At 41.2% G+C, this 18,655-nt stretch overlaps 1 protein-coding gene across 8 annotated transcripts in view; it reads right to left on the reverse strand.

The window, feature by feature from the left end:
* The window catches only part of TFEB (transcription factor EB), an 88,939-nt gene that overhangs the window by 7,121 nt on the left and 63,163 nt on the right, over positions 1–18,655 (reverse strand). For 6 of the 8 annotated variants that reach the window (XM_056557756.1, XM_056557755.1, XM_056557753.1 and 3 more), the window contains exons 2-7: positions 8,225–8,440; positions 6,417–6,671; positions 4,506–4,586; positions 4,265–4,385; positions 2,261–2,317; positions 2,029–2,116 (exon numbers count right to left, since the gene is read on the reverse strand). In XM_056557756.1, coding sequence (XP_056413731.1) covers positions 2,029–2,116; positions 2,261–2,317; positions 4,265–4,385; positions 4,506–4,586; positions 6,417–6,671; positions 8,225–8,419 — 797 coding nt within the window. In that variant the 5' untranslated portion in view covers positions 8,420–8,440. The remainder of the gene's footprint in view (positions 1–2,028; positions 2,117–2,260; positions 2,318–4,264; positions 4,386–4,505; positions 4,587–6,416; positions 6,672–8,224; positions 8,441–18,655) is intronic. The other 2 variants (XM_056557752.1, XM_056557750.1) reach the window with 1 other exon arrangement.

Here is an 18,655-nt window from a genome sequence, read left to right on the forward strand (position 1 = left end):
ATTTATTATTGTTTTTAATATTGTAACATTATATATATTATTAAATTGCCAAGGACTATAAATATTAAATATTTATCAATTTTACTGTGGGATCACTGTGACCCTGTGATCCGCAGTACATAATACCTATATGTACAATTTTATATCATATATTTAATAAACGTTTTAATTTAAATCCTATATTCAAGACTCTGAGCCCCAATTTCTATATTTTGTATCTCCCTTTTTGGCACCATGGGTATAGGTGCTATTTGGGCAGCTCGAGTCATCGGTCACTTGGTTAATACGAGCTTCTCTACCACTATCTATAACAAGGGGGCATCCTCTACGTTCTTTACTGTAAGAGCAGTGAGACTGTGGAATTCTCTGCCTGAGGAGGTGGTCATGGTTAACTCGGTAAAAGAATTTAAAAGGGGTCTGGATGCATTTTTGGAAAATAACAACATTACAGGTTATGGATTCTAGATCTATAGGGACAGAACGTGGATCCAGGGATCTATTCTGATGCCATATTTGGAGTTGGGAAAGAATTTTTACCTCGAGTTCCTCTGGATCAACTCAGTAGGGACTCATTAGGGTTATAGGCTGAACTTGATGGACTCTGGTCTTTTTTCAACCTTATGAACTATGTTACTAATATGGGCAACCAGAGTAATAAATGAAATGGGTGGACTACCAGAAAGATTTTTAAATTTGGATTATTAAGTTAAGAAAAAAGATGGCATAGTGGGTGACCTAATAACCATGTATAAATATATCAGTACAGAGATCTCTCCCATTATCCATTTATACCAAAGTATTTATTACAAGAGGGCATCCTCTATGTCTAGAGGGGAAAAAAAGTTTCTACACCAACACAGATGGGGGTTCTTTACTGTAAGAGCAGTGAGACTTTGGACCTCTCTGCCAGATAAAATGGTCATGGTGAACTCTAAAGAGTTCAGAAGGGGTCTGGATGCATTTCTAGGTTGTAATAATATTACAAGTTTTAATCACTAGATTCTGGACAAGGTTTGTTGAGCCAGGGATTTATTTTTTGCGAGATTTTGAGTCAGGAAGGAATTTCACTCCCTAAAACTTGGCTTCTACCCCAGGGTTTTATTTTTGCTTTCCTCTGGATCAACAAAATGGGATAATAGGCTAAACTGGATTAATATATGTCTATTTTTAAGCCTTAAAAACTATGTAACATCTTAGAGGAAGCACACAAGGGAGCTTACTACTTTGTTTGGGTTCTATAGGGCATTATACTGTGTATAGCGACACTAGAGGGGCATTATACTGTGTGGGGGGCATAAGGGGTGCATTGGGCTGAGTAATTAATTAGAAATAACTAAAATTTAATGACATGTAAACAGGGGTGGGTGGGAGGTGTGATGTGTAAGAAGGGGTAAGGTGTAAAATCATCATTTATTAATCAAAATCAAGGTTAAATGTTCAATTGTAACTTTGATTTAAGTCATAATCGCCCAGCCCTAATTGCACCGGTCATGTCTATGAGAGGGGTTGTGACAGCTGTGGTCGCCCCCACCCATAGACATGAATGGAGGGGACGCGGCGTGACGAGTTACCACAGCCGTTACACCCCCTCTCATAGACATGAATAAAGTGAAGTCATGACCATGGCTGCCTGAACGAACCCCCCCCCCCCCCCATGATCAGACATCTTATCCCCTATCCTTTAGTTTATACAGAGCTTTAATATTGCACACATACAGTAGAATTGTATGGGGCGTGTCAGATTATGGCATTGATTTCATACAGAGGCATGCAAAGTTTTTATTACACTAGAATTTTGTATAAATCTGAAAGAACAAAAATTGTGGCATGTCCTATCAGATGCAGTAGGTAGCTATTCTCCACAAGACACATTACTTATAGTTGTGAGCCCCTATACACATTAGATCATCATTCAAAACTGACAAGATTAAGGTGGCTTATCTAATGTCTAAGGCCAGTTTAAGAGAAAAAAAACATTTAGGGGAGAATTTATTTTTATGTACAGATTGTAAATTTTTCAATTTTTACCATGTAACGTACAGGTCATTTGTTTTTGGAATTAAAGTGCCCAACTCCTTTATCCTATCGTTGATGTTAAATCGCCTTCGTCTTTCAACTGCAACAGAGAAGAGTGAATAAAAATGAAAACATTAAATCTGGCACATCAAAATAATAATAAATAACTGAGGCCTTTCAGCCCTTTTTTTCTCTTAAAAATGATATGCAGCCAAAGGTAGGAGTTCTGAATGTGGTGACTTACTCATGTTATGTGTGTCCTTCTTTTGACGTTCACGTGCAAGGGCGCGATTCTCAGCATCTGTAAACACAGAACATCCAGTACAGTATAAAATACCACAAATGCATTAGGAGTCAAATACTGAAGCTGCAGACATTTGTTTTTAAATGGGTCTGAGTGTCAAAAAATAAAATAAGTATGTCCGATCCCCCACCACTGTCATTCTGACTGTGTCCAGGTCTCCACTTCTCACTTTTTCCTGGTGACATGGTAGGATATACAGGAAATGCCAGCTCCCCCCTCCCCCACACAATATCCTGTATGAGGTCCGACCACAGCTGATGATTGGGTCGTCACTCCTGTGCATCTCCAAAGGTGGGTGTCGGAATACTCAGGGAACTGGTAAGTAAAGAGGCTAGAGCCGGGCCCTGTACAAGAAATGTTTTTTTTTTTTTTTTCTAGAAGGGTCTAACAATAAGGATTTTCTAATAAGCTACGTGGAAAAGTCCTCTAATGGAACTAAACGAAAATATAAGCAAAGGGCTGCTTCAGGGAAAAATGTTAAAATTACAGCCACTTACCCCAATAACATTAGATGTTGAAGTTTAAGAAGCCAGATGGATGTTGTGTGCTGAAGGTTAAGTGTTTTCCATCATGAGAAAGGTAAATGTACTTTTAACCCCTTCCTGCCCCAGGATGTATGCATACGTCCAAGTTGCTAGCTTGTTTGTCAATCACAGCCGGAGTCCCACCACAGCTGCCGAGATCGGGATCGTGCCGGTCTCGGCAGCATTAACCCCATAGGTGCCATGATCAATACTGATCACGGAATCTATGGAGTTGACAGGAGGAGGGGTCTCCCCCTGTCCACCGACAGTGATCCCGCGATGCGAACGCGGGATCCCATTGGTTGCCATGGCAGCAGGAGGCCAGCTGTCTGGATCGCACAGACTGAATATCAGTGTACACTGACAGTTATACTGTGTTGCAGTACAGATGCTGCAGCATAGTATAACAGGTAACAAGTGAAAAGTAAAAAAATAAAAAGGTTTTAAATAAATTAATAAAGTGTTAAAAAAAACAAAAAACCTTTCCCAATAAAACCATATATTGTCACCCCAAAAAAAATAAAAAATAAACGCCCAAACCTATACATAAATGATAGCTATTGCCACATCCGTAATATTTGTACAATAAATTGATAATTGTATTTATCCCGCACGGTGAATGCTGTAAAAAAAATGCCGTAAAAAAAAAAAAAAATTGAAAAAAAAGAAAATGTAAAAAAAATAAAAAAAAACAACCAAATTTTGGTCCAAAACGTGGAATAACAAGATCAAAAGGTAGCTAAAATGGTACCAATAAAAACCATAGCTTGTCCCGCAAAAAATAAGCCCTTATACAATGGTGTTGGACAAAAAAGTTATGGCTGTCAAAATATGACAACACAAAAAAGGGGAAAAAAGGAAAAAAACAACATAAAAAAAAGGTATATAACTTGGGAATTGCCATTATCGTACCAACCCACAGAATAAAAATAACAACATTTTTACTAAACACTGAATTCCATAAAAAATCCTTTTTTTTTTAACGACAGAAATTTTTCAATTTTTTACAATATTTTTTCACAGAAAAGAGTCAACAAAAATTTACCACAAATATAAAGTACAATGTGTCATGAAAAAAAATCGCAGAATCGCGTCTCTAAGTAAAAGCATGTCTAAGTTAGCAAGAGGACAGGACAGATTTGAAAATTTGGGCTCTGTTATTAAGGTAAAAACAGGCGGCGTCCTTAAGGGGTTAAAATACACTGTATATGTGCTACACAGCTACAAAGATCTTTGCTCATGGCAAGTGATTCTCAGTTTTCTTTACAACTTGATAACATCATGGGCCATATGACTTGTATACCTCTGCTTACTTCAAGCATTGTTATCTGCACTTATGTTCTTATAGGATAAAATACGGTATATACAGTTCTTATGAATCATTTTGTACAGTATTGTATGTAAACTCTTTCTAAAGTACCTGTAATCTCTCTCTTGATCGGTAGATCCGCAGGGCAGGAATTGCTTGTGACACCTACAACAGTATCGCTGAGCCGCGAATTATCACCATACAGCCCTAAGTGACTACTGGAAAATGGCAGCTGCAGGGAAAAGAAATGAGGACAGCAATAATTCAACAAGAAGGCAAAACCTTATGGAAATCAAAACAGATATGTGAGATAACAAATAGCTTTCACAAACACGCACAAACAAGTACATACCGTGTTTGGCATGGAAAGGGCAGGTTCTGTGTACACAAACATGTCATCTAGACCTATGATGTTGTCAATGACATCCTCCATCTGAAAAGAAGCAGCAGTAAGAGAGTGTCACTAAGTCATTAGTGCATGTGGTGCATTTTGAACAGTGTGAAGACAGAGAGAGGGATAGATATATAGACAGATAGATAGATAGATAGATAGAGGATAGATAGATTTTACTGCCAACTTAAAGGGGTATTCCAGGAAAAAATTTTTTTTTTTTTTTTTTATATATCAACTGGTTCCAGAAAGTTAAACAGATTTGTAAATTACTTCTATTAAAAAATCTTAGTCCTTTCAGTACTTATGAGCTTCTGAAGTTAAGGTTGTTCTTTTCTGTCTAAGTAATCTCTGATGACACGTGACTCGGGAAACACCCAGTTTAGAAGCAAATCCCCATAGCAAACCTCTTCTAAACTGGGCGGTTCCCGAGACACGTGTCATCAGAGATTACTTAGACAGAAAAGAACAACCTAAACTTCAGAAGCTCATAAGTACTGAAAGGATTAAGATTTTTTAATAGAAGTAATTTACAAATCTGTTTAACTTTCTGGAGCCAGTTGATATATATATAAAAAAAAGTTTTTTCCTGGATAACCCCTTTAAGACAATACTTTTCTAGTCTTGTCCATTACTTGGCCTCCTATTTATTTAGTAGTTCACCTGAGTTCGTAAGCAATACCAACTAGACTGAGTTGTGAAATATGTTGAAAATATATAAATAAAGATTAAAGGGGTACTCCACTGGAAAACATTTTTTTTAAACTGGTGCCAGAAAGTTAAACAGATTTGTAAATGACTTTTATTTAAAAATATTAATCCTTCCAGTACTTATCAGCTGCGGTATAATACAGAGGTAGTTCTTTTCTTTTTTTAATTTCCTGTCTGCCTGACCACAGTGCTCTCTGCTGACACATCTGGCCATTTTAGGAATTTTCCTGAGTACAAGCAAATCCCCATAGCCACGCTATTCTGCTCTGAACAGTTCCTCAAATGACCAGAGGTGTCAGCAGAGAGCACTGTGGTCAGACAGAAAGAAAATTCCAAAAAAGAAAAGAACTTCCTGTGGAGCAAACAGCAGCTGGTAAATACTGAAAGGATTAAAGAGAATACAAGGAAGAAGTGGCACTCCAGGGATTACAATCCGAAGAAATACATTTATTCACCCATCAGTGAGATGCAACGTTTCGATCCGCAATCCGGATCTCTATAAAGCATCCAGATTGTGGATCGAAACGTTGCATCTCACTGATGGGTGAATAAATTAATTTCTTTGGATTGTAATCCCTGGAGTGCCGCTTCTTCCTTGTATTCTCTTCAGTCTTATGGGATCTTGAGTCGGACCCTTGGAGCTTGTGCACCCACTTAGGACTACAAGTCCTTCACTGTGCCTTACCTGACCTCTCTCTGTTCTTTACTGAAAGGATTAAGATTTTTTCTAGAAATAATATAAAAATATGTTTAACTTTCTGGCACCAGTTGATTTGAAAACATTTTTTTTTCCAATGGAGTACCCCTTTAATATTATTATTATAGATTTGTTTTATGGTATTGGTACACAGGCAAAACTCTTCCTTCTTTTTCCTCATGAAGGTAGAAAGGCTAATATTCATGTATTGTACCTTGGCAATTGTATGGTTTGCATTCATGTTGATGTTATTTCTGATATTGTTTTCTTAAAGAAACTTTCATTTGACCATTAATTTGTTATTTACCTTGGATGGATCCTGTGCTGTTTAACCCCAGTCACTCAGTTTTTTTTTTTCTAAAGATGTATTATATATGTATAATGCAAGCTGGTTAGAAAATGTGAATATACACTGGTGCCAAACATGGTCCAGTATACATTTAAAAGCTTGTCTAAAAACTTACTTCTCTTTCCGTGTTGGAGCACAAGTTCATTCTGGACATAGGACTGTTAGGTGCACTGTTTCCAGCAGAGGATGAAAGGCGTGCCGGGCGGTGTGCAGGAGAAGATGGAGCAGGAGGGGGTTTTGGAGACAGTCTGAGTGGGTTTATCTGGGAGGCAAATCTGTTCCCATAAGTATCAGATAGGTAATCTCGAACCTTCTTGTCCCTAGACTGCTGCAAGTGGTAAGAGGTCGGATTTTCCAGGTGGGTCTGAACCTGTCAAAGACAAAAAAAATAAAAAATCTTAGAGGGACACTTCCATCAAACAAGCAATACTGTATGTGATTATTATATGTAATAAAAAAATGTGTGGCTTGTTTTCTTGATATCATATTTTGAAGTCCAATGCAGATCCTGTCTCTTGTCTGCTTAAAGGGGTAGTGCGGAAAACTACACTTATCTTCTATCTACAGCAGGGGTCTCAAACTGGTGGGCCTCCAGATGTAGCAAAACTTCAACTCCCAGCATTCCTGACAGCCATTAGATGCAGAAAATGGCTGCATGGGCATGTCCAGGAATACTGGGAGTTGGAGTTTTGCAACATCTGGAGGCCCACCAGTTTGAGACCCCTGATCTACAGGATAGGGGGATAAGGGACTGATCGCGAGGCGTTGGAATGACCACTAGCTCCCCCATGATCTCCAGAATGGGGCAAGGCTACTCACTTGTCCTCCGAGTGAGACGTGCAGGACCCCCATCTCAGCCAGTGATTGGTTGAGCAGGTTGACAATTCCACATGTCTCCAAGTGTGGGGGCTGCTCTGCTCCAAGGATGGGTGAGTAGCTCTGCCCCGTTCCGGAAATTGTGGCGACCCCATCGGTCAGACCCGGCGCAGTCAGACACTGATTATAACATATGGTGTGCTTAGAAGGTAAGAATAGCTCCCGGGACTACCCATTTAACATTTTCTGTCTGGCTAGCAGCCTTCCCAGGGACTGTCCAATGTATGTAAAACGTCTTGAGGGTTTCTTATATTACTAATTAAATTCACTGTAACTCAGCAGGGTCTCTGTATAAGAAAGAGACACCTCCCCCTCCATGGGACAGAAAGCTTGGTTAGTTCAAGCACTGCTGCTAAGACTGCGAAAATGGATTAAAGCCTAATGATACCAAATGGAACATTCAATTTTTTCGATCATATTTTCCTCTTTTCTAAGGCCATTAAGAGAATGATGGAGCTGTCATTCCTATCCCCCACCAACTACTATAAACTTACTTTTAGCAGCAGTTAATGGACAACAGAACAAAATCCCAAATATAAAATATTCCATTAATACAGAGTTAAAAAATGCCTATTTCAGACCAGAGAGTTCCTTTAAAATGCTATACAAATGTATACAGTATAAAATATATAAAGTGAATATAAAGTTAAAGACAGGGAAGATTTACCTATTGCTGTATCTAGTACTACGTAAAAACATATTCATATGAGCATAATTCTTATAACATCACATGGCTCTTTGAACTATAATTGTGTCTTATATTTAGTGTAACTGTGCTTCACTTCTTAAATACATTTTACAAAATTTCCTTTAGATATTGCCAGACATGTTGCTCAGTTACTACTAACAAGTGGTGCACCAGTACTCCTTTTCATGCAGTATGTGTATTCTTTACCCAAACCTACTAAAGTGGCACTACAAAAAAACCTAGTTCAATACAAGGGAAAGAGGTATTCAGAATGCATCATGCCTATTACGTTGTACATCTGCAGCAGCTTTTGCCATGGATTTTATTTGTGCGCAGAATCTCAATGAGACAAACGTTACCTTCAAGACTTCCATAGGAACTGGTGGTGGAGGCTGGAAAGAAGCTGGTGTGTTGATGGCAGGTGAAGACGTAGAAGGCATTACGTGATGCTGCATGAAATGTTGCTGATGTTGAAGCTGTATCCGTTCACGCTGCTCTTCCTGCTGAGCCTGTTCTTTCATCAGCTGCATACGAAGTCCAATTCTTGATGCCATGGTGAAAGGTAACTTTTTCGCCTACAAGAAATATTAAGAATTTATTAGTAAAAGGTGCATTAGGCTGTTAAGAAAGTATTACTGGTGCTCCAGTGGTGAACCATAATATAGGCAGTTTGGGTGGATGGTCTATAGCCCAAGGCACACAGGGGGTCCACAGCCTACACTGCGCAATATTCTAACCTGCCACTGTTCGGAAGCACAGTTCAAAGACCCATTCAATAAGACATAATCTGGGACATCCTGAGCTCTGCCCTTATAGATATTTGTGAGTGTAAATATTTTTCCCAATCACAGAGCACTGTGTGGCTGTACAGTTCTCTATTCCCTCGCTGCACTCATCTCTAAGATTAGTACAGGAAGCTGAATACAGTCAGAACAATGCTGGCGCATGGAGGTGAGTAATGATAATCATTTGGTACCATACATCCTGCAGACTAAAGGGAGCAGGGTTTAGGTCACTACCGCCCCGCTACAAAGGTTTTAGGAGAATATTCGCCACTACTTATCACCTCCTGCCTACTTTTTATCTCTTTTTAAATCAGTCATTATCTATTTGAGTAATCCAAAACATTACACAGCAATAGCTACGCTCCTAGCTCCCAGACTCCTACTTAGGTGCACAGTGAGTTTAGGAATAAAGAAGAAAGTACACGAGTCAGGTCTAGGGCCTGAAGTTAGGTCTAAATGCAAGTCTAACACAGAAAAGTGGTGTTAACTATAGAAATGATGAAGTATTGACTGACATGCACAGACATTTGGCCTATGCTACGTGTTATCCCACTGTAGTTCAACAGATAAAATAGTAGTGGTGCATTAAAATGTGCAGAAATATGTCTCTGTATAGTTTGTCCCTTACAAGGGCAAAGTGAAATATGTATCTGACATGCTGTGCATATGACTGTATCTTATAGGACAGGTGTGGTACTAGTGGATTTTGCCTAATGTAGGACACAATATCAGACAAAGTTAAAAAGCATTGGAGTTTATGATTTCTAAAACTTAGGCCTGGGTCACACCACAGAATATTTGGATGGAGACTTCACAGAATGCATTGTCGTCCCCACAGATGACAATGCATTTATAAGTGGATCAGCCAAAAGAATGTTCATGTACATGTGTAAATATATCTCAGTATCTCACATACTGTAAGTAAGTACACCCCTTACATTTTGGTAAATATTATATCTTTTCATGTGACAACACTAAAGAAATTACACTCTTCTACAATGTAAAGTAGTGAGTTTTCCGCCTGTGTGACAGTGTTAAATCTTGTGTCCCCTCAAAATAACTCAACACACAGTCATTAATGTCTTAACCTTGGCAATGAAAGAGAGTACACCCCTAAGTGAAAATGTCTAGACTGAGCCCAAAGTGTCAATATTTTCTATTTCTACTAGTATTTTCCAGCACTGCCTTAGGCCTTGTGAGCATGGAGTTCACCAGAGCTTCACAGGTTGCTACTGGGGTCCTCTTCCACTTCTTAATAGAGTAACGGAATTGGTGGATGTTAGAAACCTTGCACTCCCCACCTTCCATTTGAGGATGTCCCACAGGTGCTCAATAGGGTTTAGGTCTGGAAACATGCTTGGTCAGCCCATCACTTTTAGGGAAGGGATCATGCTGTGCTTCAGTATGTCACAGTACATGTTGGCATTCATGGTTCCCTCAAAGAACCGTAGCTCCCCACTCATGCAACCCCAGATCATAACACTCCAAAAAACGAAAGTGCAAAAACGAAAATAGTTTTGAGTCTTTAAGGTGAAAATGGGCTGAGTCTTTAAGGGGTTATCCCCCCCCCCCCAGACATCTTATCCCTATCCAAAGGAAAGGGGAAAAGATGTCTGATTGCGGGGGAGGGGGGGGGGGGTGGCCCGCCGTTGGGGACCCCCACGATCTCCCTGCTGCACCCGGCATTCATTTCGAGTATCGAGCGCAGCGCCAGAGGCTCGTGACGTCACAGCCACACCCCACTCATGTCACGGCCACACCCTCTCAATGCAAGTCTATGGGAGGGGGCGTGACGGAGGTCACACCCCCTCCCATAGACTTGCATTAAGGGGGCACGGCCGTGACATCCCGAGTGGGCCATGGCTGTGACGTCAGGAGCCTCCGCATCGCCAGTCATCCAGAATGGGGTGCTGCAGCCAAGATTGCGAGGGGCCCCAGTGGCGGGACCCTGGTGATCAGACATCTTATCTCCTATCGTAAGATGTCTAGGGGCAGTTTTGTAACTTTTGGGGGCTTCCGTTTCTACGTAGTACATTTTTCGGTAAAAATGACACCTTATCTTTATTCTGTAGGTCCATACGATTAAAATGATACCCTACTTATATAGGTTTGATTTTGTCGGACTTCTGGAAAAAATCATAACTACATGCAGGAAAATTAATACGTTTAAAATTGTCATCTTCTGACCCCTATAACTTTTTTATTTTTCTGTGTATGGGGCGGTATGAGGGTTCATTTTTTGCGCCGTGATCTGATGTTTTTAACGGTACCATTTTTGCATTGATAGGACTTATTGATCGGTTTTTATTCATTTTTAAATGATATAAAAAGTGACCAAAAATGCAGTATTTTGGACTTTGGAATTTTTTTGCGCACACGCCATTGACCGAGCGGTTTAATTAATTATATATTTTTATAATTCGGACATTTCCGCACACGGTGATACCATATATGTTTATTTTTATTTACACTGTGTTTTTTTTTTTTTTTTGGAAAAGGGGGGTGATTCAAACTTTTAATAGGGGAGGAGTTACAATTATCTTTATTCACTTTTTTTTTCACTTTTTTTTTCAGTGTTATAGCTCCCATAGGGACCTATAACACTGCACACACTGATCTTCATCATTGATCACTGGTTTCTCATAAGAAACCAGTGATCAACGATTCTGCCGCATGACTTCTCATGCCTGGATCTCAGGCACTGAGCAGTCATTCGGCGATCGGACAGCGAGGAGGCAGGTAGGGGCCCTCCCGCTGTCCTGTCAGCTGTTCGGGATGCCGCAATTAGCCGCGGCTATCCCGAACAGCCCGACTGAGCTAGCCGGCAACTTTCACTTTCGCTTTTAGCCGCTGCGCGCTATTAGAGGCGGGTCCCGGCTTCACTATGACGCCGGGCCCGCCGTGATATGACGCGGGGTTACTGTGTAACCCCGCGTTATATCAGGAGAGCATGACCAAGGACGTACCGGTACATCCTTGGTCCTTAAGGGGTTAAATGAAAGCCACAATTTAGCAAATATTGGAGGGTTTTGTTTTCACATTGTACACTTTACAGTAAAAATGACATTTTCGTTATTTTGTGGGTCAAAATGATTAAAACCCATCTTTACATACTTTTCTATTGTACTGCTTTCATAAAATATCAAACTTTTTTTTTTTTTTTACAAAATCAGTATTTAAAATCTTCCTTTTTTGACCACCTATAACTTTTTTGTTTTTCTGTATGCGTGCCCCATGACCTGAATTTTTCCACCACAGTACCACCTTTGTGTATATGTGACTTTTTGATCTTTTTTTGCATTTTTTTTAACTTTCATCTTTAACTCATTATGTCCCCATAGAGGACTATTCATGGCAATCATGCTACACTGCCGCAGATGCCGTGCTCTGTATTGATCACAGCATCTAAGGGTTTTACTGGCGGACATCAGCGCTATCGCTGATGTCCGCCATTACTGATAGCAGCCGGGACCTGCCGTGCATGACATGAGCACCGCTCTGATGCTCGCGGTCATGTATAGAACGTAAATGTATGTCCTGGTGCCCAAAGTACCACCGCACCAGGATGTACATTTACGTCAATGGTCGTTAAGGGGTTAAAGAGATGCTGGTTAAAGAGGAGTTTTAAAAAACTGGAGTTTGAAAGCAAGAGTTGGAGATCCCTGTAAGTGTTCCTTTCCTTACCCTGTAGAGACTGTAGACTCACAAGGTCTAGAGAGAATTTAAAGGAGATCTGCAGTGCTCTGAACTTTATCCCCTATCTGAAGGATAGGGGATAAGTTTTAGATCGTGGGAGGTCCGAGCGATGGGCCCCCAGTGATCTCCTGTACGGGGCCGTAACAATTTACAGGAAAGGGGGCGTTCCATCCCAGCATGACGCGGCAGCCGGCACGCCCCTCCATGAATCCCATAGAGATACATGGAGGGGCGTGAAGGCTGCCGCGTCATGCGGGGACGGAACGCTCCCTTTCCTGTACATTGCCGCAGCCCCGTACAGGAGATCGCGGGGGGCCCCAGCACTCGGACCCCCCGTTATCTAAAACTTATCCCCTATCCTTCGGATGGGGTTTAAGTTCAGAGCACTACAGATCTCATTTAATTGTAATAATTACTGTCGGTTTTTGGCTGTTAATCTGTGCAATCCCCAAAACTAAGATGTCTTATATGTTCGAAAATGCTATCCAGTGTACATCTTGCTCAATGTATACACTTGAACAACAGTTTGAGGGTGCATACTGATGTGTGCAAGTTGTTCATTTGGAAGCCCAGATCCTGGTTCTAGAAAACAAGTGATGACAATGAGATCTATTGACAACGTGAAGAGAAGTCTGCTTCTCACTGAGCAGGCACTCTCGGGGGTAGAGGGGGGGGAGAGAGCAGGATGGAGGTGCAGGATGTTCAGGCAGCTAGCTGGGTCAGAAAACTGGGTAGGGGGAAAAGTGTCAGGGAAGCTAGTCCTGATCTAGAACACCCCAACAAGTTTGCCCGGTTGGCAGATGAGGGGGATGTTAGTTCAGAGTCAGTGATTCTGCAGCAAAACACTGCCTTGGACAGTCAGGGAAGTGTCTGCTCCAGTAAGGAGGGAAAAAGGAGTGAAGGTCAGGCCAGACAGGTACTGGGGGACTCTATTATTAGGGGGACAGACAGGGCGATTGGGTGACAAAGACCGGAATCACTGAACAGTGTGTTGTCTGCCTGCAGCGCTCGAGTTCGGCATATCGTGGATGGGGTTGACAGGTTGCTGGGTGGGGCTGGAGATGACCCAGCAGTCATGGTACACATTGGCACCAATGACAAAGTAAGAGGTTGGTGGAGTGTCCTTTAGAATGATTTCAGGGACTTAGGCAACAAGAACCTCAAAGGTAATGTTCTCTGAAATATTATCTGTTCCACAGGCAACACCAGAGAGGCAGTGGGAGATTAGAGAGATAAATAAGGGGCTCAGAAGCTGGTTTGGAATGAGGGGTTTGGGTTCATGGAGAACTGGGCTGACTTCACTGTCGAATACAGGCTCTACCATAGGGACGGGTTGCACCTCAATGAGGAGGGTGCAGCTGTGCTCGGGGAGAAGATGGCCAGAAGGGTGGAGGTGTGCTTAAACTAGGGACTGGGGGGGGGGGGGGGGAATCTACAACATACAGGGGGAAGATAGTGTAGATAGAGAATTGGGGATAGGTAATAAAACTAGGGGTGGAGCGGAGGGAGGGGTTAGATCAATCATAAGTGATCAGAGTAAAGAAAATTGGAAAGAGAACATGAAGTGCATGTATACTAAAGCCAGAAGCCTAGAAGACTCAATAATAAGATGGAGGAACTGGAACTATTAATGTTGGAGGAAGACTATGATATAGTGGGGATAAGTGAGACACGGATAGATGCGAGCTATGACTGGGCGGTTAATGTACAGGGATACATTCTGATCATGAATGACTGTGCAAGTAAGAAAGGGGGAGGGGTTTGCTTTTACGTCAAATCCTGTCTTAGACCCATTCTGTGTGAGGACATTGGTGAGGAAAATTATCATGTTGAGTCTCTGTGGGTGGAAATAAGGGGAGGGGGTAAGAACATGAAATTATTGATAGGGGTTTGTTACAAGACACCAAGTATAACAGAAGCAGCAGGAAACCTACTTATAGGACAAATAGATGGGGCAGCAAAGAAGGGGAAAGTAATTATTATGAGGAACTTTACTATTCTGACATCAAATGGGAAGCTGAAACCTGTAGGTCCAGCAAGGGAAACAGATTTATGACAATAATGAAGGACAATTACCTTTCCCAACTAGTGCAGAATCCAACAAGATTCTGAACCTTATACTAACAAATAGGCCCGACAAAGTATCAGAGGTAGAGGTAGGGGGTCATTTTGGTATTAGTGACCACAACATTTTTCGTTTTCGTTTATCCTATAAGAGGATGTCTACTAGAGGGGCTACAAAAAACAGACTTCAGGAAGGCCAATTTTCAACAACTAAGAGAGGACCTTAGTGACATAGATTGGGACTTTGCCCACAGAAATAAAAGTACACAAGCTAAATGGGACACTTAAGAACATCTTAAATATATATTCTTAATGACATATACCCTTCGGGAATGAAAGGGCTAGAAATAGGAGAAAACCAATTTGACTAAGCAAAACAGTTAAAGGGGTACTCTGCAGCTCAGTGTTTGCAACAAACTGTTCCGAATGCTGGAGCCGGGAGCTTGTGACATCATAGCCCCACCCCCCCATGATGTCATGCCCACCTCTCAATGCAAGTCTATTGGAGGGGGCGTGACATCATGAGGGGGCGGGGCTATTATGTCACAAGCTCCCGGCACCGGCGGCAGTGTTCGGAACAGTTTGTTCCTAACGCTGTACAGCGGAGTACCTTTTTAAGGAAGCGATGCACTGTAAGCGATGCACTGTAAGCATTTGGACTACTAAAACAAGAAGTTAGTGCTGAAACATTAAAGAATCATAAAAAGAAAAATAAAATCTGTAAAAAAAGAAATAAAACTAGCAAAAATTGCAGCAGAGAGAAGCATTGCCATAGAAAGTAAAAGGAACCCCAAAAAAAATTCTTCACCTACATAAATAATAAGAAATTTAAAGCTGAAAATGTTTGCCTCTTAAGAAATAATATGGGGGTAATGATGGAGGAGGATGAGGAAAAGGGCAATCTACTAAATTACTTCTTCTCTTCTTTATTTACAAAGGAAAATCCAATGTCAGATAACAGGGGAGGGAACAAAGTAAATTCTACCGCAAATCTTATCTTTTTAAACCAAAAAAAGTGTGGCGCTGCCTTTGTAACATAAAAACACACAAATCACTGGGCCCAGATGGCATCCATCCCAGGGTTTTACAATAATTAAATACAGCGCTAGATAGACCCTTATTCCTTATATTTTAAGATTCAATAATGACAGGGATTGTTCCACAGGACTGACAATTAGCAAATGTGGTACCAATATTCAAAAAGGGGTCAAAAATGGAACTATAGGCCAGTTTAAAATCTGTTGTGGGTAATATTTTTGAGGGTTTTCTGAGATGCTATTCTCGGCACAGACATGGCAAATTAAGTTTAATGTGGAGAAATGTACAGTTTTGCACTTAGGCCATAAAAACAAAATGTACAATTACAGTGGGGATCAAAAGTTTGGGCACCCCAGGTAAAAATTTGTATTCATGTGCATAAAGAAGCCAAGGAAAGATGGAAAAATCTCCAAAAGGCATCAAATTACAGATTAGACATTCTTATAATATGTCAACAAAAGTTAGATTTTATTTCCATCATTTACACTTTCAAAATAACAGAAAACAAAAAAATGGCGTCTGCAAAAGTTTGGGCACCCTGCAGAATTTATAGCATGCACTTCCTCCTTTGCAAAGCTGAGACCTGCCAGTCTCATGGATTGTTCTCAATCATCATCTGGGAAGACCAGGTGATGTCAATCTCAAAGGTTTTAAATGCCCAGACTCATCTGACCTTGCCCCAACAATCAGCACCATGGGTTCTTCTAAGCAGTTGTCTAGAAATCTGAAACTGAAAATAGTTGACGCTCACAAAGCTCGAGAAGGCTATAAGAAGATAGCAAAACGTTTTCAGATGTCAATATTCTCTGTTCGGAATGGCAGTCATCAGGAACAGTGGAAGTTAAAGCAAGATATGGAAGAAAAATATCAGACAGAACAGCTCACAGAATTGTGAGAAAAACTATTCAAAACCCACGTTTGACTGCACAATCCCTCCAGAAAGATCTGGCAGACACTGGAGTTGTGGTACACTATTCCACTATAAAGAGATACTTGTACAAATATGGTCTTCATGGAAGAGTCATCAGAAGAAAACCTCTTCTACGTCCTCACCACAATAACCAGCATTTGAACTTTGCAAATGAACATATACCGTATTTTTCGCCGCATAAGACGCACTTTTTCTTCCCCAAAACTGGGGGGAAAAAGTCGGTGCGTCTTATACGGCGAATACACCCCTATGGCGGCAGTCCCTGCGGCCATCAACGGCCGGGACCCGCGGCTAATACAAGACATCATCAAAGCTGACCGCCGCGTCTGAAGCGAAAGTGACACTAACCCAGCTGTTCAGTCAGGCTGTTCGGGACCGCCGCGATTTCACCACGGCGGTCTCGAACTGCCCGACTGAATAGCCGGGTTAGTGCTTACAGGACACCGGAGGGGGACCTTACCTGCCTCCTCGGTGTCTTCTCTGTTCAGGGATCCCCTGTATGCCGGCGCTCTCGTTCCTCGTCATCACGTCGTCGCGTACGTGCGTCGGCGTGCGTAACAACGTGATGGCGGCGACGGAGAGCGAGGATACCCGGCCGGCAGCAAAGACGTTCCGGAGCGACGGGGACACGGCGACAGCGATGGAGCGACATCCAGGGCAGCGGTGACGGGTCCGGAGCGGCGAGGACACGTGAGTATTACCTCCTCCTTCAGTGGTCTTCAATCTGCGGTCCTCCAGATGTTGTAAAACTACAACTCCCAGCATGCCCGGATAGCCAACGGCTGTCCGGGCATGCTGGGAGTTGTAGTTTTGCAATATCTGGAGGTCCGCAGGTTGAAGACCACTATTGGGTTCAAAATCTTTATTTTTTTAGATTTTGTCCCTAAAAATTGGGTGCGTCTTATACGCCGGTGCATCCTATAGGACGAAAAATACGGTAGACAAGCCTGATGCATTTTGGAAACAAATTCTGTGGACCGATGAGGTTAAAATTGAACTTTTTGGCTGGAATGAGCAAAGGTACGTTTGGAGAAGAAGGGGAAGTGAATTTAATGAAAAGAACCTCTGTCCAACTGTTAAAAGGGGTTATCCAGGAAAAAACTTTTTTTTATATATCAACTGGCTCCAGAAAGTTTAACAGATTTGTAAATTACTTCTATTAAAAAATCTTAATCCTTTCAGTATTTATGAGCTTCTGAAGTTAAGGTCGTTCTTTTCTGTCTAAGTTCTCTCTAATGACATGTGTCTCGGGAAATGCCCAGTTTAGAAGCAAATCCCCATAGCAAACATCTTCTAAGCTGGGAGTTTCCCGAGACACGTGTCATCAGAGAACACTTAGACAGAAAAGAACAACCTTAACTTCAGAAGCTCATAAGTACTGAAAGGATTAAGATTTTTTAATAGAAGTAATTTACAAATCTGTTTAACTTTCTGGAGCCAGTTGATATATGAAATTATTTTTTTTCCTGGAATACCCCTTTAAGCATGGGGGTAGATCAATCATGCTTTGTTTGGGGTTGTATTGCAGCCAGTGGCACAGGGAACATCCCACGAGTAGAAGGAAAAATGGATTCAATAAAATTTCAGCAAATTTTGGATGCTAACTTGATGCCATCTGAGAAAAAGCTGAAGTTAAAGAGAGGATGGCTTCTACAAATGGATGATGATCCTAAACACACCTCGAAATCCACGGGGATTATATCAAGAGGCGTAAACTGAATGTTTTGCCATGGCCTTCACAATCTCCTGACCTCAACATAATTGAAAATCTATGGATAGACCTTAAAAGAGCAGTGCGTGACAGACAGCCCAGAAATGTCAAAGAACTGGAAGACTTTTGTAAGGAACAATGGGCAAAGATACCTCAAACAAGAATTGAAAAACTCTTGGCTGCCTACAAAAAGCATTTACAATCTGTGATACTTGCCAAAGAGGGCAGTACAAGATATTAACTCTGCAAGGTGCCCAAACTTTTGCAGATGCCATTTTTTTTTGTTTTCTGTTATTTTGAAAGTGTAAATAATGGAAATAAAATCTAACTTTAATCGACATATTATAAGAATGTCTAATCTGTAATCTGATGCCTTTTGGAGATTTTTCCATCTTTCCTTGGCTTCCATATGCACATTAATAAAATATTTTACCTGGGGTGCCCACATTTTTGATCCCCACTGTATGTGCTAAATAATAAGACATTAAGTAAAACTTTTACTGAAAAAGACTTGGGGGCATTGGTGTACAGTAAACCCTACTTTAGTGATCAGTGCCAGGCAGTG

Source organism: Hyla sarda, chromosome 2 (genome assembly GCF_029499605.1).
Source record: "Hyla sarda isolate aHylSar1 chromosome 2, aHylSar1.hap1, whole genome shotgun sequence".
Taxonomy (NCBI): domain Eukaryota; kingdom Metazoa; phylum Chordata; class Amphibia; order Anura; family Hylidae; genus Hyla; species Hyla sarda.